The sequence below is a fragment of the Bombina bombina genome, chromosome 4, assembly GCF_027579735.1.
Source record: "Bombina bombina isolate aBomBom1 chromosome 4, aBomBom1.pri, whole genome shotgun sequence".
NCBI lineage: Eukaryota > Metazoa > Chordata > Amphibia > Anura > Bombinatoridae > Bombina > Bombina bombina.
In genome coordinates this window covers 108,563,347-108,585,558 of record NC_069502.1, presented here as the reverse complement: position 1 = coordinate 108,585,558, position 22,212 = coordinate 108,563,347, and the positions used below count along the sequence as shown (strand labels likewise).

Here is a 22,212-nt window from a genome sequence, read left to right as displayed (position 1 = left end):
CTGCATTGTTTGTTTGCTTTTCTGGGAAACGCAAGGGTCAGAAAGCTACGGCTACTTCACTTTCCCTTTGGCTGAAGAGTGTTATTCGCTTGGAATATGAGACTGCTGGACAGCAACCTCCTGAGAAAATCACAGCTCATTCCACAAGGACTGTTTCTTCTTCCTGGGCCTTCAAAAATCAAGCTTCTGTGGAACAGATTTGCAAAGCTGCAACTTGGTCATCTTTGCACACTTTTTCCAAATTCTATAAATTTGATACTTTTGCCTCGGCTGAAGCTTCTTTTAGGAGAAAGGTTCCTCAAGCAGTGGTGCCTTCTGTTTAGGTTCCTGTCTTGTCCCTCCCTTATCACCTGTGTCCTCTGGCTTGGGTATTGGTTTCCAACAGTAATTGATAATGATCCGTGGACTTACCATGTCATTAGAAAGAAAACACATGTTATGCTTACCTGATAAATTTCTTTCTTTCTTGACACAGTGAGTCCACGGCCCACCCTGTATTCATAAAGTTTCTTTTTATATAAACCTCAGGTACCTCTGCACCTTGTGTTACTTCCATTCTCTCCTTTCCCTTTGGTCGAATGACTGGGGGATTGTGGGTAGGGGAGTGATATTTAACAGCTTTGCTGTGGTGCTCTTTGCCTCCTCCTGCTGGCCAGGAGTGATATTCCCAACAGTAATTGATGATGATCCATGGACTCAACGTGTCAAGAAAGAAAGAAATTCATCAGGTAAGCATAAATTTTGTTTTTTTTAAGGGTTTGTGTTTGTATTTGTTTTTTATTAAAAAATAATACATTTTTAAAACATATTTCTTTCCCATTGGCATTGAGAGTCCACAAATCTGTTCTAATTATTAGTGGGAATTCAACTCCTGGCCAGCAGGAGGAGGCAAAGAACACCCCAGCAGAGCTGTTAAGTGTCACTTCACTTATCCATAATCCCCAGTCATTCTTTGCCTCTATCATCTGGAGGTTGTGCAAAGATGTGTCTGAAGATATTAAAATTCTTTAATGGGTACTTTTCCCTGCAAGCAAGGATTGGGGCTATGCTGTCTCCATGTCAATCTCTTTAGTAAGAATAATGGTGGCTTTTAGCAGTTAGAAGGCGGCGAGGTGGTGCTTGCTTTATTTCTAATATCAATGCTACCCCTTTTATTGAAAACCAGGGTTGGTTACTCAGTTTTTCTTTTTCATCAGGTCATCTGTCAGAGATCGGCTGAATCTGGCATACCCGAGACGCTGCTTCTGCCCTGCAGCTGAAGCTCCTAAGGTAAGTGCTTTTATTCCTTCTAGGTGAGAAGGCCCAAGCACTTTGGGGGTTAATTCGCTGGGTATGTTAAAAATCTCATCATGGTGGGGATTTAAAAAAGGGCAGTAAGTACTGGGCTGTGTTCTGCTGTATATTTATGGCAGTTAAACCAATGTGGTGTGTAATCTTTGTGTGGGAAACATAGTGACACCGATTTTTTCTTCTGTAGACAGGGATTGTCAGTCTCTCCCGTATAATGTTCATTAGAGTCCCTGCTCAAGTTCACAGGGCGCAGTACGTAGTGTTAGCTTAAGCCTGTTATTTTTGGACGCTATTTCGTCCTCTCATTCAGGCTATTAGGTGTTTAATCCTCTATGGGCATAAAGCCTTTATTTCCCTATGTAAGTGGATATGAGAAGCAGAGAGCGTCTTCCTAGTGCGAAGCTCTGCCGCACTATATGTCTGTGGGAACTTACAAAACATGGTGTCTCACTTTTACTCAAAATTATGGCGCAGTTGATTAGAGCGCAGTACAGCGATGGGCAGTTTTCTTAGGGGCATGGCCTATTTTCTATGCCGATAATGTCGGGCGCTCTCTTCCTTATCAGGTAACTTTTTCTCGGTGATTGCAATGCGCGCCTTTGTTGTTGCCTTATGCCCTGCTCTATACCGCTTATTTTGCAGTGTGCGCTAGCTGTGAATGAGAGCTTTATTCAGGCGGCAGTGTGTTGTGAGTTTGTGAACACTATAGCGCCATATGTCTGTTTCCCTTACATCGTTTTCCTTATCTCGCTTGCCAGGTCTCTTGGAGTTGAGACTTTATCTTTTATTCCCTCAATGTAACCTATTGAGGCGATATCTTCTGTTAAGGGAAGATGTTTTTATCTTCGGGGAGATTTGTAGTGCTCTGATCGCACTTGCATGAGTTCAGGATACAATAAAGCGTTTAGGCTTAGCGGTCCTGTAAGATGATTTTTAATCCTTGTGTAAAGAAATTATATCATAATCTATAAGGAAATGAATCCAGTTTGTCCTCATTGTTATTTTTTCTGTTTTAGAATATTCTAAGAGATAAAATGTTCTTATTTTGCAAAGGTTTTTAATCATGACATTTTTATGGTAGTTGCTGCCATCTAGTGGCAGTTTTATGTACATACTAAAGCACATTTTTTAAATTTAAGTGTATTTATTTGCATTCAATCTCTTCATATTAAGGGATTTTTACATTATTGGTAGCATGTAAAATATTTAAAGTTTACCATTGGCTCATGGTAAAGCATCAGCTTAGTAACCTAAATACCCGGTTCAACTCCCTCACTGGCAGTCACACTAAACTGGCATAAGAAAGGGTTGACAGGGTATGACACAAAAATGTTTAATTATTATTTACATTCTGAAGTTTTCCCTGTCTGGTACAGGGACTCTTTCGGCCAGATTACGAGTTTTGCGTTAGAAGCTGTGCGGTGCTAACGAGCAGTTTTGTCTCACCGCTCACTTACATGCAGCGCTGGTATTACAGGTTTTTACAAACCCGGCGTTAAAAGGCAAGAAGTGAGCGTAGAGCAAAATTGAGCTCCTTACCGCACTCCAATACCAGCACTGCGTCAGCGGTGAGCTGGTCGTACGTGCTCGTGCATGATTTCCCCATAGACATCAATGGGGAGAGCCGGCTGAGAAAAAGTCTAACACCTGCAAAAAAGCAGCGTAAAGCTCTGTAACGCAGCCCCACTGATTCCTATGGGGAAACACACTTTATGTTTACACCTAACATCCTAACATGAACCCCGAGTCTAAACACCCCTATTCTTACACTTATTAACCCCTAATCTGCCGCCCCGACATTGCTGACACCTGCATTATATTTATTAACCTCTAATCTCCCGCTCCGGACATTTTATTTGGGGGGTTGTTTGTGTGGGTGGTGGGTTTTACTGTTGGGGGGTTGTTTGCATTTTTTTACAGGTAAAAGAGCTGATTTCTTTGGGGCAATGCCCCGCAAAAGGCCCTTTTAAGGGCTATTGATAGTTTAGTTTAGGCTAAGGTTTTTTTTTATTTTGGGGGCCTTTTTTTATTTTGATATGGCTATTAGATTAGGTGCAATTAGTTTAAAGATCTGTAATTTGTTTTTTATTTTCTGTAATTTAGTGTTTTTTTTTGTGATTTAGCAAATTTAATTTAATTTATTTAATTGTATTTAATTTAGGTAATTTATTTAATTGTAGTGTAGTGTTAGGTGTTAGTGTAACTTAGGTTAGGTTTTATTTTACAATTTGTCTTTATTTTAGCTATGTAGTTAGTAAATAGTTAATAACTATTTAATAACTATTCTACCTAGTTAAAATAAATACAAACTTGCCTGTACAATAAAAATAAATCCTAAGATAGCTACACTGTAACTATTAGTTATATTGTAGCTAGCTTAGGGTTTATTTTATAGGTAAGTATTTAGTTTTAAATAGGAATAATTTAGTTAATTATAGTAATTTTATTTAGATTTATTTAAATTATATTTAAGTTAGGGGGTGTTAGGGTTAGGGTTACACTTAGATTTAGGGGTTAATACATTTAATATAGTGGCGTCGACATTGGGGATGGGATATTAGGGGTTAATAAATATAATGTAGATTGCAGCGATGTTAGGGGCGGAAGATTAGTGGTTAATATTATTTAACTAGTGCTTGCGAGGCGGGAGTGAGGCGGTTTAGGGGTTAATAAATGTAGGTAGGTGGCGGCGATGTTAGGGACAGCAGATTAGGGGTTAATAATATTTAACTAGTGTTTGCGAGGTGGGAGTGCGGCAGTTTAGGGGTTAATATGTTTATTCTAGTGGCGGTGATTTCTGTAGCGGCAGGGGTTAAACATTTTATTTTAGTGTTTGCTATGCGGGAGGGCCTCGGTTTAGGGGTTAATAGGTAATTTATGGGTGTTAGTGTACTTTTTAGCACTTTAGTTATGAGTTTTATGCTACGGTGTTGTAGTGTAAATCTCATAACTACTGACTTTAGAATGCGTTACGGGTCTTGGAGGTAGAGGCTGTACCGCTCACTTTTTGGCCTCCCAGGACAGACTTGTAATACCGGCGCTAAGGAAGTCCCATAGAAAAAAGGTTTTACGAAGTTTACGTAAGTCGTTTTGCGGTAAGGCCAAAAAAGTGTGCGGGGCCCTTAAACCTGCAAGACTCGTAATAGCAGGGGTAGTGAAAAAGCAGCGTTAGGACCTGTTAACGCTGCTTTTTCAGCTTAACGCACAACTCGTAATCTAGCCGCTAGTATTTTCTCACTCATATGATGGGATTTTTCTCATGTCCATATTATATATATTATTCCTTTTCTGTATGGGGACTAATTTAATCATTTATGTTTTTTTCATGAAATATTCTATTTTTCCTCTATGACGTACAATATCATTCTCAGTTTTCTTTATAATTATTTCAATGTTTTTCTTTGAAATACAGTACTCTCAGAGACAGTGCAACAGGCTGAGATAGAATCAGAAGTTCTCAGGTTTGTCCCTGGACATTACTGTGACAGTTCCTCATCCTCAGGGTGAGCGGCCTTAACCTTTAAAAATAATCTCCTTCATCTTGAGATGATGTTTGCTTTTGTTTCTTACAAGTTAGAATTTTTTATCCTATGTTTTTTTCTAGTGGACTTTGTTTGTTCATACTCTGGCTAAATTTGTCCAGAAGGAAAGGGTGCTTGTTTATTTTAAGATGGAAAGGTTGATCTAGGGGTCGATAGACTTCTAATTTTCGTTCCTTTCGCAACTTCAAAGGACAGAAATACTCCTCATCTTCTAAATCTGAGCAAGCCAAGACCTAATGGAGTCAGCCTGAGTCTAATTCAGTAAGAAGGATCCACCCCGTTTAGTCTTGGATCAGGTAGGAGACAGGATTGGATTCACATTTTCCCATATCCTGGGGCAGTGGAGGTAGTCTCCCAGGGATTAAGTATAAGATTTAAATCTTGTCCTTCCAGAGGTGGATTTCTCCTATCAGGATTATCTACAAACCAGTGAAAGAAAGAGGTTTTCTTAAACTGTGTTAAGGTTTTCGCTTCTCTTGGAGTGATTGTTACAGTTCCTCTGGCGGAACAGGGTAAAAAAAATGTCAAACTTATTTGTGGGTCCCAGGAAAGAGGGATCTTTTCAACCCATTTTAAGACCTTGAGTGCATCCACAAATTTATCAAGGTTCCATTCTTCAAAGGAAAGTCTCTCCCTTTGGTTCAGGTGGGTTAGTTCTTGACTTCCATTGACCTGTAGGACGTGTACCTTTCTGTTCCTATTCTCAAGGAACAGTTCCTATTCCTTCAGTTTGCCTTTCAGGACAAACTCTTCAAATTGTGGCCCTTCCTTTCGGTCTTGCCACTACACTTTAAATCTTGGCAGTGGTCAGATCTTAGAACATTGCGGTGGCTCCATACCTTAACGATATCTTGGTTCAGGCGCCATATTTTATTTAGAAAGATCTCATTTGGATTCTCTGCAGTCCTCTTTTTGTAGCCTTGGGTGGAAGGTGAATCTGGAGTAGTGTTCTCTGGTACCAGATACCAGGGTATGCGTTTTGGGGAATGATCATAGATTCTATCTATGAAGAATTTTCTGATAGAGTACAGAAAATCTAATATTTTTGCTTCCGGTCTTTCTCTTCAGTCCTCTATATGTCCATCAGTGTATGGAAGTAATTAGTATAATGGTTGCTTCCATGGACATTATTCCTTTTGCTCGTATTCAGTTGAGACCTCTACAGTTATACATGTTTAAACAATGCAAAAGAGACCACTCAGATCTCTCTCTGAGGATAGTCTTAGACTCATTTTCGAGAGACTCTCTATCTTGGTGGATTTTTTAGATCCTCTGTCTCAGGGAACTTGTTTCATGAAATCATCTTGGGAGATTGTAACCATGGATGCCAGCCTCTCGGGCTGGGGAGCAGTATTGGGTTCTTTAAAGATTCAGGGTCTTTGGACCTAAGATGAGTCTTCTCTCCCAATAATCTTCTTGGAACTGAGAACAACTTCAATGTTCTATAGTTTGGCTTCATCTAGGTTCGGTCCGATTTATCAGATTTCAGTCAGACAACATCACCTCAGTGATGTTTAAAAGCCACCTGGGAGGAACTCAGAGTTCCTTAGCTTTGAAGGAGGTGACTTGCATTCTCCGGTGGACAGAATTTCTCATTTGTCTCTTCTCTGCCATCCACATCCCAGGTGTGGACTTCTGGGAAGTGGATTTTATGAGCAGGTAGATGTTTCATCCAGGGGAGTGGGATCTCCATCCAGAAATATTTTCAAGGATATCCCTCAGGTGGGGGGTTCCGGAATGGATCTGATGGTGTCTCATCCAGGGTACGGGTCAAAATCTAGAAATCCTCAAACAGCTCTGATCGATGCTCTTGCAGTTCCTTGGGACTTCGATCTAGTATCTTGTTCCCTCCATTTTCTTGTATCAGGAAAGGGTGTCTGTGATCTAATAGCTCCTGCCTGGCCTCCCAGGATCTGATTCACGGATCTTGTGAAGATGTCATCTCTTCCCTCTTGGAGGTTTCTTCTGAGGAAGGACTTTCTCTTTAGGGGCCCATCCTCCATCCAAATCTAGATCCTCTGAAACTGACTGCTTGGAGATTGATCACCTAGTCTTAGCTATGCACGTTTTTTTCTGAGCAGGTCATTGTTACCATGCTCCAAGTTCATAAGCTTGTTACTCATAAGATTTTCATATAATATGGTGTAAATACCTTTTTTGGTGCAAATCTTTGGGTTCTCTTGGAGTCGGGTGAGGATCCCCTGCATTTTATCTTTTTTTCAGGATGATATAGAGAGGGTTGTCAGTCAGTACTCTGAAGGGTCAAATTTCTGTACTGTCTATTCTTTTCTCTATCATTTGGCAGATTTGCCAGATGTTCAATCTTTTGTTCAGGCCTTGTACAGAATCAGAATGTGTTTACTCCTGTTGATCTTCAATGGAGTCTTCCTTGTTCTTAGAGTTTTGCATCAGGCTTTGTTTGAGCCTATGCATTCAGTAGATATTATATTGTTATCCTGGGAGGTTTTATTTCTCCCCACTAATCCTTCTTCTCATGGAGTCTCTGAACTTTCGGCTCTACATTTTGATCCTTATCTTCCTTTTCAGGCGGATAAGGCAGTCCTTCATACCGAGTTAGGATTTCTTTCTAAGGTTGCAACATCAATTAAGAATTTGTTATTCCTTCCTTTTGTCCTATCCCTTCTTCTCAGTAGGACCGGCTGTTACACAACCTGGATGCTGTGCGTGCACTGAAATTATCTGCAAGCAATCAAAGAATTTCGGCTATTTTCTGCCCTGTTCCTTGTTTTCGCTAGTAAGCGTAAGGGTCAGAAGATCACTTCTACTGCGCTTTCTCTCTGGTTGAGAAGTGTTTTCTGGTTAGCTTATGAGACAGCTAAATGACAGCCTCCTGAGAGAATTACGGCTCATTCCATTAGGGCTGTCTTTTCTTCCTGGGCTTTCAAAAATGAAGCTTCTGTGGAGCAAATCTGCAAGGTGGCCACTTGGTCCTCAATGTATTCCTTTTCCAAATTCTACTCATTTGATCTTTTGTCTCGGCTAAGGCTTCCTTTAGGGGAAAGGTTCTTTAAGGGGCAGGCCTTCTGTTTAGGTCCACCTGACATGTTCTCCCTCTCTTCCATTCTGTGTTCTCTAGCTTGGGTATTGGTTCCCACTAGTAATTAGAGTGGGTTTGTGGACTCTCCTTGCCAATGGGAAAGAAAACAAAATTTAAGCTTACCTGATAAATTATTTTCTTTCCTTGGCATGGAGAGTCCACGACCCATCCTTAATTGTATTAAGACAGCTTTTTTTTATATGAACCTCAGGCACCTCTATACCCTTGGGTCATCTTCTTTTTCCATTTTCCTTCGGCCGAATGACTGGGGATTATGGGTAAGGGAAGTGATACTTAACAGCTCTGCTGTGGTGTTCTTTGCCTTCTCCTGCTGGCCAGGAGTTGAATTCCCACTAGTTATTAGAATGGATTTGTGGACTCTCCAAATCCAAAGAAAGAAAAGAATTTATCAAGTAAGCATACATTTGGTTTTTATTTGGTTTGCATCTAAATCTTACATTGGTTTAATAGGATTTTGCTGTAAGTGCAATGTATCAAACTTGAACTCCTCCCTTCAGTGTTGTGACATGTTTATGCTTCTGATAAGCGAGGGACATATCATTTGTAAACAAAACTATGAAAAAACATTTCAACAGATTAAACAATTTTAAAAAAGTTACCAGATCCTTTCGAGATTTCTTCAAATAAGGGAATGTTTGGTCTTTCAGAAAACTCATCAGCATGGTTCACAAGAGCCTCTTTCACAGTGTCATAGCCACATAAAATTACAATTTTTTGGAAACCTATCTGGATACTGAATACTGAGCCATATTTTTTGTACAGAATCAGAATGTGTTTACTCCTGTTGATCTTCAATGGAGTCTTCCTTGTTCTTAGAGTTTTGCATCAGGCTTTGTTTGAGCCTATGCATTCAGTAGATATTATATTGTTATCCTGGGAGGTTTTATTTCTCCCCACTAATCCTTCTTCTCATGGAGTCTCTGAACTTTCGGCTCTACATTTTGATCCTTATCTTCCTTTTCAGGCGGATAAGGCAGTCCTTCATACCGAGTTAGGATTTCTTTCTAAGGTTGCAACATCAATTAAGAATTTGTTATTCCTTCCTTTTGTCCTATCCCTTCTTCTCAGTAGGACCGGCTGTTACACAACCTGGATGCTGTGCGTGCACTGAAATTATCTGCAAGCAATCAAAGAATTTCGGCTATTTTCTGCCCTGTTCCTTGTTTTCGCTAGTAAGCGTAAGGGTCAGAAGATCACTTCTACTGCGCTTTCTCTCTGGTTGAGAAGTGTTTTCTGGTTAGCTTATGAGACAGCTAAATGACAGCCTCCTGAGAGAATTACGGCTCATTCCATTAGGGCTGTCTTTTCTTCCTGGGCTTTCAAAAATGAAGCTTCTGTGGAGCAAATCTGCAAGGTGGCCACTTGGTCCTCAATGTATTCCTTTTCCAAATTCTACTCATTTGATCTTTTGCCTCGGCTAAGGCTTCCTTTAGGGGAAAGGTTCTTTAAGGGGCAGGCCTTCTGTTTAGGTCCACCTGACATGTTCTCCCTCTCTTCCATTCTGTGTTCTCTAGCTTGGGTATTGGTTCCCACTAGTAATTAGAGTGGGTTTGTGGACTCTCCTTGCCAATGGGAAAGAAAACAAAATTTAAGCTTACCTGATAAATTATTTTCTTTCCTTGGCATGGAGAGTCCACGACCCATCCTTAATTGTATTAAGACAGCTTTTTTTTATATGAACCTCAGGCACCTCTATACCCTTGGGTCATCTTCTTTTTCCATTTTCCTTCGGCCGAATGACTGGGGATTATGGGTAAGGGAAGTGATACTTAACAGCTCTGCTGTGGTGTTCTTTGCCTTCTCCTGCTGGCCAGGAGTTGAATTCCCACTAGTTATTAGAATGGATTTGTGGACTCTCCAAATCCAAAGAAAGAAAAGAATTTATCAAGTAAGCATACATTTTGTTTTTATTTGGTTTGCATCTAAATCTTACATTGGTTTAATAGGATTTTGCTGTAAGTGCAATGTATCAAACTTGAACTCCTCCCTTCAGTGTTGTGACATGTTTATGCTTCTGATAAGCGAGGGACATATCATTTGTAAACAAAACTATGAAAAAACATTTCAACAGATTAAACAATTTTAAAAAAGTTACCAGATCCTTTCGAGATTTCTTCAAATAAGGGAATGTTTGGTCTTTCAGAAAACTCATCAGCATGGTTCACAAGAGCCTCTTTCACAGTGTCATAGCCACATAAAATTACAATTTTTTGGAAACCTATCTGGATACTGAATACTGAGCCATATTTTTTGTACAGAATCAGAATGTGTTTACTCCTGTTGATCTTCAATGGAGTCTTCCTTGTTCTTAGAGTTTTGCATCAGGCTTTGTTTGAGCCTATGCATTCAGTAGATATTATATTGTTATCCTGGGAGGTTTTATTTCTCCCCACTAATCCTTCTTCTCATGGAGTCTCTGAACTTTCGGCTCTACATTTTGATCCTTATCTTCCTTTTCAGGCGGATAAGGCAGTCCTTCATACCGAGTTAGGATTTCTTTCTAAGGTTGCAACATCAATTAAGAATTTGTTATTCCTTCCTTTTGTCCTATCCCTTCTTCTCAGTAGGACCGGCTGTTACACAACCTGGATGCTGTGCGTGCACTGAAATTATCTGCAAGCAATCAAAGAATTTCGGCTATTTTCTGCCCTGTTCCTTGTTTTCGCTAGTAAGCGTAAGGGTCAGAAGATCACTTCTACTGCGCTTTCTCTCTGGTTGAGAAGTGTTTTCTGGTTAGCTTATGAGACAGCTAAATGACAGCCTCCTGAGAGAATTACGGCTCATTCCATTAGGGCTGTCTTTTCTTCCTGGGCTTTCAAAAATGAAGCTTCTGTGGAGCAAATCTGCAAGGTGGCCACTTGGTCCTCAATGTATTCCTTTTCCAAATTCTACTCATTTGATCTTTTGTCTCGGCTAAGGCTTCCTTTAGGGGAAAGGTTCTTTAAGGGGCAGGCCTTCTGTTTAGGTCCACCTGACATGTTCTCCCTCTCTTCCATTCTGTGTTCTCTAGCTTGGGTATTGGTTCCCACTAGTAATTAGAGTGGGTTTGTGGACTCTCCTTGCCAATGGGAAAGAAAACAAAATTTAAGCTTACCTGATAAATTATTTTCTTTCCTTGGCATGGAGAGTCCACGACCCATCCTTAATTGTATTAAGACAGCTTTTTTTTATATGAACCTCAGGCACCTCTATACCCTTGGGTCATCTTCTTTTTCCATTTTCCTTCGGCCGAATGACTGGGGATTATGGGTAAGGGAAGTGATACTTAACAGCTCTGCTGTGGTGTTCTTTGCCTTCTCCTGCTGGCCAGGAGTTGAATTCCCACTAGTTATTAGAATGGATTTGTGGACTCTCCAAATCCAAAGAAAGAAAAGAATTTATCAAGTAAGCATACATTTGGTTTTTATTTGGTTTGCATCTAAATCTTACATTGGTTTAATAGGATTTTGCTGTAAGTGCAATGTATCAAACTTGAACTCCTCCCTTCAGTGTTGTGACATGTTTATGCTTCTGATAAGCGAGGGACATATCATTTGTAAACAAAACTATGAAAAAACATTTCAACAGATTAAACAATTTTAAAAAAGTTACCAGATCCTTTCGAGATTTCTTCAAATAAGGGAATGTTTGGTCTTTCAGAAAACTCATCAGCATGGTTCACAAGAGCCTCTTTCACAGTGTCATAGCCACATAAAATTACAATTTTTTGGAAACCTATCTGGATACTGAATACTGAGCCATATTTTTTGTACAGAATCAGAATGTGTTTACTCCTGTTGATCTTCAATGGAGTCTTCCTTGTTCTTAGAGTTTTGCATCAGGCTTTGTTTGAGCCTATGCATTCAGTAGATATTATATTGTTATCCTGGGAGGTTTTATTTCTCCCCACTAATCCTTCTTCTCATGGAGTCTCTGAACTTTCGGCTCTACATTTTGATCCTTATCTTCCTTTTCAGGCGGATAAGGCAGTCCTTCATACCGAGTTAGGATTTCTTTCTAAGGTTGCAACATCAATTAAGAATTTGTTATTCCTTCCTTTTGTCCTATCCCTTCTTCTCAGTAGGACCGGCTGTTACACAACCTGGATGCTGTGCGTGCACTGAAATTATCTGCAAGCAATCAAAGAATTTCGGCTATTTTCTGCCCTGTTCCTTGTTTTCGCTAGTAAGCGTAAGGGTCAGAAGATCACTTCTACTGCGCTTTCTCTCTGGTTGAGAAGTGTTTTCTGGTTAGCTTATGAGACAGCTAAATGACAGCCTCCTGAGAGAATTACGGCTCATTCCATTAGGGCTGTCTTTTCTTCCTGGGCTTTCAAAAATGAAGCTTCTGTGGAGCAAATCTGCAAGGTGGCCACTTGGTCCTCAATGTATTCCTTTTCCAAATTCTACTCATTTGATCTTTTGCCTCGGCTAAGGCTTCCTTTAGGGGAAAGGTTCTTTAAGGGGCAGGCCTTCTGTTTAGGTCCACCTGACATGTTCTCCCTCTCTTCCATTCTGTGTTCTCTAGCTTGGGTATTGGTTCCCACTAGTAATTAGAGTGGGTTTGTGGACTCTCCTTGCCAATGGGAAAGAAAACAAAATTTAAGCTTACCTGATAAATTATTTTCTTTCCTTGGCATGGAGAGTCCACGACCCATCCTTAATTGTATTAAGACAGCTTTTTTTTATATGAACCTCAGGCACCTCTATACCCTTGGGTCATCTTCTTTTTCCATTTTCCTTCGGCCGAATGACTGGGGATTATGGGTAAGGGAAGTGATACTTAACAGCTCTGCTGTGGTGTTCTTTGCCTTCTCCTGCTGGCCAGGAGTTGAATTCCCACTAGTTATTAGAATGGATTTGTGGACTCTCCAAATCCAAAGAAAGAAAAGAATTTATCAAGTAAGCATACATTTTGTTTTTATTTGGTTTGCATCTAAATCTTACATTGGTTTAATAGGATTTTGCTGTAAGTGCAATGTATCAAACTTGAACTCCTCCCTTCAGTGTTGTGACATGTTTATGCTTCTGATAAGCGAGGGACATATCATTTGTAAACAAAACTATGAAAAAACATTTCAACAGATTAAACAATTTTAAAAAAGTTACCAGATCCTTTCGAGATTTCTTCAAATAAGGGAATGTTTGGTCTTTCAGAAAACTCATCAGCATGGTTCACAAGAGCCTCTTTCACAGTGTCATAGCCACATAAAATTACAATTTTTTGGAAACCTATCTGGATACTGAATACTGAGCCATATTTTTTATATAGCTGAAATAGAAAAAAACATATTTGGGCTTAGTAAATGTTAATAAATGTGCTTACAACTTAAAACAGTCACGTGTTTTAATACAAAATTATACAATATATTAGCTGTTGAGATAGATTTGTAGCCTGATCTCCATATAACACAATATTTATGCCTTCTCAGATTATGGATAAGACTAGAGGAAAAAAGTCAACCTCTCAAAATCACCTACAGTGTGATTGTCTCATCTCAGAGATCCGGAAACAACTTTACTTAAAGGGATACTAAACCCAATTTTTTTTCTTTAAAGATTCAGATAGAGCAGCAATTTTAAGCAACGTTCTTATTTACTTCTATTATCAATTTATCTTTATTGTTTTGGTATCTTTATTTAAAAAAGCAGGAATGAAAGCTTAAGAGCCGTCCCATTTTAGGTTCAGCACCTGAGTAGCACTTGCTGATTGGTGGCTAAATGTTTTCTATTGCACAGCGATACAGAATGAAATAAGCTCTAGTTGTCTTTTTAAATAATAAAAAAATAAGTATTAGTTGAACGTACTGCTTTGCACTTCTTAGAGCAGGTAGCTCTGTTTCTATTTATTTGGATTTACATAGTGATCCCTCTACAGCATTGTTGTATGGTCCACCCACCATGGAACATGATAGTCATCCCAACATGCAGTAATATATGTACTAAATTAGGCTTGCAAGGTCACAAAATGCTGCTATTTATTGCGTCATTCTTGGCGCGAGAATTTTTTTGGCGCAAAGGTACGTTCAGTGATGCAAATTCGTCAGTTCTGGCATCTTAGTTGATTCCAGGTTTCCTTGCACAAGGTTGCGTCTTTCATGACGCGAGTTGCATCATTCCGAATGTTGTTAGCGCCAAAAATTTCATTTTGCGTTGTGCGTCATTCTTGTTCTCTCACACGTTACAGCAAATCTAGTGAAGGCTCAGGCTTTTCTGAAGTGTGTTTCAGATCTAGAGCTTTTAGGGGTAATCATACCAGTTCCATTTCAGGAACAGGGTCTGGGGTTTTATTCAAATCTAACCATTGTCCCAAAGAAAGAAAATTCATTCAGGCCATTTCTGGATCTGAAAATTTTGAATCGTTTTGTAAGAGTGCCAACTTTCAAAATGGTGACTATAAGGACTATTCTGCCTTTTGTTCTCGCAAGGTCGTTATATGTCCACGATAGACTTACAGGATGCATATCTTCATATTCCGATTCATCCAGACCACTCTCGGTTTCTGAGATTCTCTTTTCTAGACAAGCATTACCAATTTGACGCTCTTCCATTTGGCCTAGCAACAGCTCCAATAATTTTTTCAAAGGTTCTCGGTGCCCTACTCTCTGTAATCAGAGAACAGGGTATTGTGGTGTTTCCTTATTTGGACGATATCTTGGTACTAGCTCAGTCTTTACATTTAGCCGAATCTCACATGAATCAACTAGTGTTGTTTCTTCAAAGACATGGTTGGAGGATTTACCAAAAAATTCCTTGATTCCTCATACAAGGGTCACCTTTTTAGGTTTCCAGATAGATTCAGTGTCCATGACTCTCTCTCTAACAGACAAGAGACAAATAAAATTGGTTTCAGCTTGTCGAAACCTTCAGTCTCAATCATTCCCTTCAGTGGCTATGTGCATGGAAGTTTTAGGTCTCATGACTGCAGCATTGGACGCGACCCCCTTTGCTCGTTTTCATATGAGACCTCTTCAGCTTTGTATGCTGAATCAATGGTGCAGGGATTATACATGGATATCACAATTAATATCCTTAAATCCCAATGTTCAACTCTCTCTAACTTGGTGGTTAGATTACCATCATATAGTTCAAGGGGCTTCTTTTCTTCGTCCAACCTGGACTGTAACCACAACAGATGCAAGTCTTTCAGGTTGGGGAGCTTTCTGGGGATCTCTGACAGCACAAGGGGTATGGAAATCTCAAGAGGCGAGGTTACCAATCAATATTTTAGAACTCAGTGCTATTTTCAGGGTTCTTCAGGTTTGGCCTCTGTTGAAGAGAGAACCATTCATTTGTCTTCAGACAGACAATATCACAACTGTGGCATATGTCAATCATCAGGGTGGGACTCACAGTCCCCTAGCTATGAAAGAAGTATCTCAGATACTTTCTTGGGTGAAATCCAGCTCTTGTCTAATTTCTGCGGTACATATCCCAGGTGTAGACAAATGGGAAGCGGATTATCTCAGCCGTCAGACTTTACATGTGGGGGAGTGGTCTCTCCATCCAGATGTGTTTTTTCAGATTGCTCAGATGTGGGGTCTTCCAGAAATAGATCTGATGGCTTCCCATCGAAACAAGAAATTTCCCAGGTACTTGTCCAGGTCCAGGGATCCTCAGGCGGAGTTGGTGGATGCGTTAGCAGTTCCTTGGTTTTACCAACCTGCTTATATCTTCCCACCTCTAGTTCTTCCAAGAGTGATCTCCAAGATCATCATGGAACAATCGTTTGTGTTTCTGGTAGCACCAGCATGGCCTCACAGGTTCTGGTATGTGGATCTTGTCCGGATGTCCAGTTACCAACCTTGGCCACTTCCTTTAAGACCAGACCTTCTGTCTCAAGGACCGTTTTTCCATCAGGATCTCAAATTGTTAAATTTGAAGGTATGGAAATTGAGCGCTTAGTGCTTAGTCATAGAGGTTTCTTTGACTCAGTGATTGATACTATGTTACAGGCTCGTAAATCTGTTTCTAGGAAGATTTATTATCGAGTTTGGAAGATTTATATTTCATGATGTTCTTGTCATAAATTCTCCTGGTATTCTTTTAGAATTCCTAGAATTTTACAGTTTCTTCAGGATGGTTTGGATAAAGGTTTGTTTTATCACAGTTTTTGCAGGCTTTGGTTTGTATCAAGCTTGTCATTAAATCAATCTCTCCTCCTTGGAGTCTTAATTTGGTTTTGAAGACTTTACATGTTCCTACTTTTGAGCCTATGCATTCTTTGGATATTAAACTACTTTCTTGGAAAGTGTTGTTCCTTTTGGCTATCTCTTCTGCTAGAAGATTTTCCGAATTATCTGCTCTTTCTTGTGAGTCTCCTTTTCTGATTTTCCATCAGGATAAGGCAGTTTTGTGGACTTCATTTAAGTTTTTACCTAAAGTTGTGAATTCTAACAAAATTAATAGGGAAATTGTTGTTCCCTCTTTGTGTCCTAATCCTAAGAATTCTTTGGAGAGATCCTTACATTCTCTGGATGTTGTAAAAGCTTTGAAATATTATGTTGAAGCTACATTTCCTTGGCATCCTGGTTAAAGCTTTTGATTCATCAGGCTTATTTGGAGTCGGGTCAGGCCCCGCCTCAGAGAATCACAGCTCATTTTACTAGATCAGTTTCCACTTTGTGGTCTTTTAAGAATGAAGCTTCAGTTGATCAGATTGGTTTTGATGTATTTGCCTCTTTCGGAAGCAGTTTTTGGTAGAAAAATTATTTAAGAAGCTGTTTCAGTTTGATTCCTCTGCTTATGTTTTAAGTTTTTTCTTTTCAATTATGAGAAAAACTTATTTTTTTGGATGTGGATTTAATTTTTTTCAGCGGAAAATGGCTGTTTTTATTTTTATCCCTCCCTCTCTAGTGACTCTTCTGTGGAGTACCACATTTTGGGTATTACTATCCCATACGTCACTAGCTCATGGACTCTTGCCAATTACATGAAAGAAAACATAATTTATGTAAGAACTTAACTGATAAATTAATTTCTTTCATATTGGCAAGAGTCCATGAGACCCACCCTTTTTATGGTGGTTATTTTTTTTTGTATAAAGCACAATTATATTTCTAGTTCCTTTTTTGATGCTTTTTACTCCTTTTTCTATCACCCCATTACTTGGCTATTCGTTAAACTGAATTGTGGGTGTTGTGAGGGGAGTATTTATAGGCATTTTGAGGTTTGGGAAACTTTGACCCTCCTGGTAGGATTGTATATCCCATACGTCACTACCTTATGGACTCTTGCCTCAAGGACCGTTTTTCCATCAGGATCTCAAATTGTTAAATTTGAAGGTATGGAAATTGAACGCTTAGTGCTTAGTCATAGAGGTTTCTTTGACTCAGTGATTGATACTATGTTACAGGCTCGTAAATCTGTTTCTAGGAAGATTTATTATCGAGTTTGGAAGATTTATATTTCATGATGTTCTTGTCATAAATTCTCCTGGTATTCTTTTAGAATTCCTAGAATTTTACAGTTTCTTCAGGATGGTTTGGATAAAGGTTTGTTTTATCACAGTTTTTGCAGGCTTTGGTTTGTATCAAGCCTGTCATTAAATCAATCTCTCCTCCTTGGAGTCTTAATTTGGTTTTGAAGGCTTTACATGTTCCTACTTTTGAGCCTATGCATTCTTTGGATATTAAACTACTTTCTTGGAAAGTGTTGTTCCTTTTGGCTATCTCTTCTGCTAGAAGATTTTCCGAATTATCTGCTCTTTCTTGTGAGTCTCCTTTTCTGATTTTCCATCAGGATAAGGCAGTTTTGTGGACTTCATTTAAGTTTTTACCTAAAGTTGTGAATTCTAACAAAATTAATAGGGAAATTGTTGTTCCCTCTTTGTGTCCTAATCCTAAGAATTCTTTGGAGAGATCCTTACATTCTCTGGATGTTGTAAAAGCTTTGAAATATTATGTTGAAGCTACATTTCCTTGGCATCCTGGTTAAAGCTTTTGATTCATCAGGCTTATTTGGAGTCGGGTCAGGCCCCGCCTCAGAGAATCACAGCTCATTTTACTAGATCAGTTTCCACTTTGTGGTCTTTTAAGAATGAAGCTTCAGTTGATCAGATTGGTTTTGATGTATTTGCCTCTTTCGGAAGCAGTTTTTGGTAGAAAAATTATTTAGGAAGCTGTTTCAGTTTGATTCCTCTGCTTATGTTTTAAGTTTTTTCTTTTCAATTATGAGAAAAACTTATTTTTTTGGATGTGGATTTAATTTTTTTCAGCGGAAAATGGCTGTTTTTATTTTTATCCCTCCCTCTCTAGTGACTCTTCTGTGGAGTACCACATTTTGGGTATTACTGTCCCATACGTCACTAGCTCATGGACTCTTGCCAATTACATGAAAGAAAACATAATTTATGTAAGAACTTAACTGATAAATTAATTTCTTTCATATTGGCAAGAGTCCATGAGACCCACCCTTTTTATGGTGGTTATTTTTTTTTGTATAAAGCACAATTATATTTCTAGTTCCTTTTTTGATGCTTTTTACTCCTTTTTCTATCACCCCATTACTTGGCTATTCGTTAAACTGAATTGTGGGTGTTGTGAGGGGTGTATTTATAGGCATTTTGAGGTTTGGGAAACTTTGACCCTCCTGGTAGGATTGTATATCCCATACGTCACTACCTTATGGACTCTTGCCAATATGAAATAAATTAATTTATCAGGTAAATTCTTACATAAATTATGTTTTTTAGATTAGGGATTTTTTTTATTTTCATAGGCTGCAAAAGAGATGATTGCCCTTTTAAGGGCAATGCCCATACAAATGCCCCTTTAGGGGCAATGGGTAGCTTAAGTTTTTTTAGTGTTAGTTTTGGGGGGTTTGGTGGGTGGGGGGTTTACTGTTAGCGGGGACTTTTTATGTAAAAGAGCTGATTAACTTAGGGCAATGCCCTACAAAAGGCCCTTTTAAGGGCTATTGGTAGTTTAGTTCAGATTAGGGGGTGTTTTTATTTTTTGTAATTTTAGATTTATTTATTTAAATTTTATCTTATTTTTCTTTAGGTAATGTTAGGTTTTTTTAATTAAATTTTAACTTAGTATTTATTATTTTATGTAATTGGGGTCAATTTAGAGGGTGTTAGGTTAGGGGGCTTAGTGATTAAATTAGTATATTGCATTTTGGGTGGTTGGTGGTTTAGGGGTTAATTAGGTTTATTGCGCTGTGGGGGATGGCGGTTTAGGGGTTAATCACTTTATTAGGCAGTTTGCAATGTGGGGGGATGGCACGTCAGCAATGACGATTCCGGCATCCTCCAATCACGGCTTCCCCCCGGGGGAAGCACTGCCTAAAGCAATGCCGTGATTAGAGGAAGGCCGGACGTCATTTCTGACATAGGAAGAGGCTTGCGACGGGCTGGCGAAGTGCTGGAGCAGCTTTCAAGACGAAGAGGTAAGTATTTCTACAAATATGCTGCAATGTAAAGTTTCATCTATGAAAGTGCCCCTGTTTTTAATAGTATTTTTAAAAACCGGGCACTACTTGATGAAACTTTACATTCACTTTAATGTTTAATTTTGACTTCCGTGTCCCTTTTTAAAATGTTATTTATTCTGGCTTTCCACTTTTGGCATTTTAGTAAAGACGTTTGAATTTCAAAGAAAAGATTACTACTTTGTTTTTTGTGTGAAAGAGAAACAGATACAGTAAAATAGCCACTGTTTCCTATACAAAAAGCACCAGTGAAGTTTAATTATATTACAGTGTTTATAAGAAGAAATATTACCTCTAAAAATGTTTTATACGGTTTCTTTAAATTCAGAATATGCAAATTTCCAATAATTGGTAACGGTTTTGGTCCAGGTGGAAAGTTGTTGCTATCTGCTCCACTCCAGCCATAGAGTAGACTTATCAAGCAAAGGCACACGATAACGGAAAGAAGTAACGTAGCTGGATCGCCAAAGAACATTTTTGAAGAAACACCTGTAGCATAAGGAAAAATAGAAAACTAAAGCTATTGTAAAGTCCAAATTAAACTTTCATGATTCAGTTAGGGAATGTCATTTTAAACAACTTTTAATGTACTTTTATCATCAAATTTGCTTTGTTCTCTTGGTATTCTTAATTGAAAGCTAAACCTAGGTAGGCTGATATGCTAATTTCTAAGCCCTTGAAGGCCGCCTTTGATCTGAATGCATTTTACATTTTTCACAGCTAGAGGGCGTTAGTTCATGTGTTTCATATAAATAACATTGTTCTCATGCACGTGGAGTTATTTACGAGTCAGCGCTGATTGGCTTAAATGCAAGTCTGTCAAAAGAACTGAGATATGCAGTTTACAGAGGCTTAGATACAAGGTAATTACAGAGGTAAAAAGTGTATTTCTATAACAGTGAGGGTTTTTCCAAACTGGGGAATGGTAAATAAAAGGATGGTGTTTACTATCCCTTTAAATGTTTATGAGTAATACAAGAGTTTAAAAGCACTACTGTTCATATTCAAAACACTTCCATACAGTGTAATTCTACTATATATGTAGAAAAAAATATTGTACAAATCTGGTGGTCCAAAACATTGTTCATATATATCAAGGGCTAAGGGGGTACTGGTGTGATTACTCATATTCTACAAAAAACTAAACATTGTCAAGTTGATTTCTTGACCATTTTTTATAACCACAAAGATGGCCGCCATGGTTAAACCAAGTAAAATAAAATTTAAAAACTGGTGGTTTTGCAATACCAAATCCAATACATAGAGGTAATTACTCAAAAACAAAAAAAGTAGGAACATAAGGCAGTACTGTGGCAACTACTATCTTTTGGGTTTGGGGGTGCTCCAATAATGAATTGTGTATAAAGCTCCCTACAGCCCACCCCATAGGGGTTATGGAGAAAAATTCACTTTTTTTGTGTGCACATTCGTGTTAAATAGGAAATGTTCTAGTTTAGAAGAAATGTCATGATCTGTGCCTCAAATGACACCCATACCAGAGGGACCTCAATTAAACATAATTTCTTAGGTGTGGGCACAGACAGTTCTTGCAGATTAAGAAATACTGGTTGGTCACAAAATGTTCCTTATGACTTGTTTTACCAGCTGTAGCATATCAAATTTATGGGACATTGCTAATTTATGCTTCTTTTTGCAAAATAAATAGCTGGATTTGCTATTTGGCTTGCTGACAAATCAGGTCTCGTTATCTTATCACTCAAATGCTTTCCTTTCTTATCTCTGTCTCTGAAAAATACTTAGAAAGAACAATTAAAAATTGACATTTTAGAGCTCTATTTCTTCCACCTCCCACTGTGAGTGTAATTTCTTCTGCTGGTTGTGTTTACCTAGTTTTCAATAGCCTAAAGGCATTGTGAGATATGCAACAAGTTCTAAAAAGAACGAAACAGGCTGTCTAGTGAGTGGTTTCTGTATTGCTGCAATAATCCTGTTAAGGGATCGCTGTGTTAAAACAGTATTTGAAGAAAAACCCCCTGAGATTTTGCATCTCTAAATTGCATATCTTACCCAGAATCCTCTTGTGCATTGATAACAATGTATGTGGAGTTTTACTGGGGAAACGCAAGCGAGGAACTTGCCTAGATGTGCTAATTTTTTATGCAAAAAATTGTATTGATTTTCTTTTGAGACATGGAGGATTTTAATCTCAGATTTTTATCTCCACCATAATTTTAAGGAATTTTTATTTAACCCTTTAATTAGCTTTACTAAAGCAGCAACCAAAAACCTATCTCCTACTGACGAGTTCTAAAAAGAACGAGACAGGCTGTCTAGTGAGTGGTTTCTTTATTGCTGCAATAATCCTGTTAAGGGATCGCTGTGTTACAACAGTATTTGAAGCAAAAAAACTGAGATTTTGCATATCTACTTTGCATCTTACCCAGAATTCCCTTGTGCATTGGTAACAATGTATGTGGAGTTTTAGTGGGGAAATGCAAGCGGGGAACTTGCCTAGATGTGCTAATTTTCTATGCAAAAATTTGAATTAATTTACTTTTAAGACATGGAGGATTTTAATCTCAGATTACTATCTCCACCGTAATTTTAATGAATTTTGATTTAACCCTGAAATTAGCTTTACTAAAGCAGCAACCAAAAACCTATCTCCTACTGACGAGTTCTAAAAAGAACGAAACAGGCTGTCTAGTGAGTGGTTTCTTTATTGCTGCAATAATCCTGTTAAGGGATTGCTGTGTTAAAACAGTATTTGAAGCAAAAAAACTGAGATTTTGCATATCTTACCCAGAATCCTCTTGTGCATTGGTAACAGTGTATGTGGAGTTTTAGCGGGGAACTTGCCTAGATGTGCTAATTTTATATATATATATATTTGTATTGATTTATATATGTATATATATACACACACACA

The 22,212-nt window shown here is 38.6% G+C and overlaps 2 protein-coding genes across 4 annotated transcripts in view; both read right to left on the bottom strand.

Annotated features, from left to right (window-relative positions):
- The window catches only part of LOC128656941 (uncharacterized), a 239,146-nt gene that overhangs the window by 55,693 nt on the left and 161,241 nt on the right, over nucleotides 1-22,212 (bottom strand). The window contains 1 exon segment of the mRNA XM_053711133.1: nucleotides 8,511-8,722. Within this exon segment, the coding sequence (XP_053567108.1) occupies nucleotides 8,511-8,722 (212 nt within the window).
- LOC128655971 (cytochrome P450 2K6) overlaps nucleotides 12,784-22,212 on the bottom strand; it is an 81,310-nt gene continuing 71,881 nt past the window's right edge. For all 3 annotated transcript variants that reach the window (XR_008401949.1, XR_008401950.1, XM_053709589.1), the window contains exons 2-3: nucleotides 19,615-19,811; nucleotides 12,784-13,161 (exon numbers count right to left, since the gene is read on the bottom strand). Coding sequence is in view for 1 of the 3 variants with exons in the window: in XM_053709589.1 (XP_053565564.1) it covers nucleotides 12,976-13,161; nucleotides 19,615-19,811 (383 nt within the window). In the remaining 2 variants the exon portion in view is untranslated. The remainder of the gene's footprint in view (nucleotides 13,162-19,614; nucleotides 19,812-22,212) is intronic.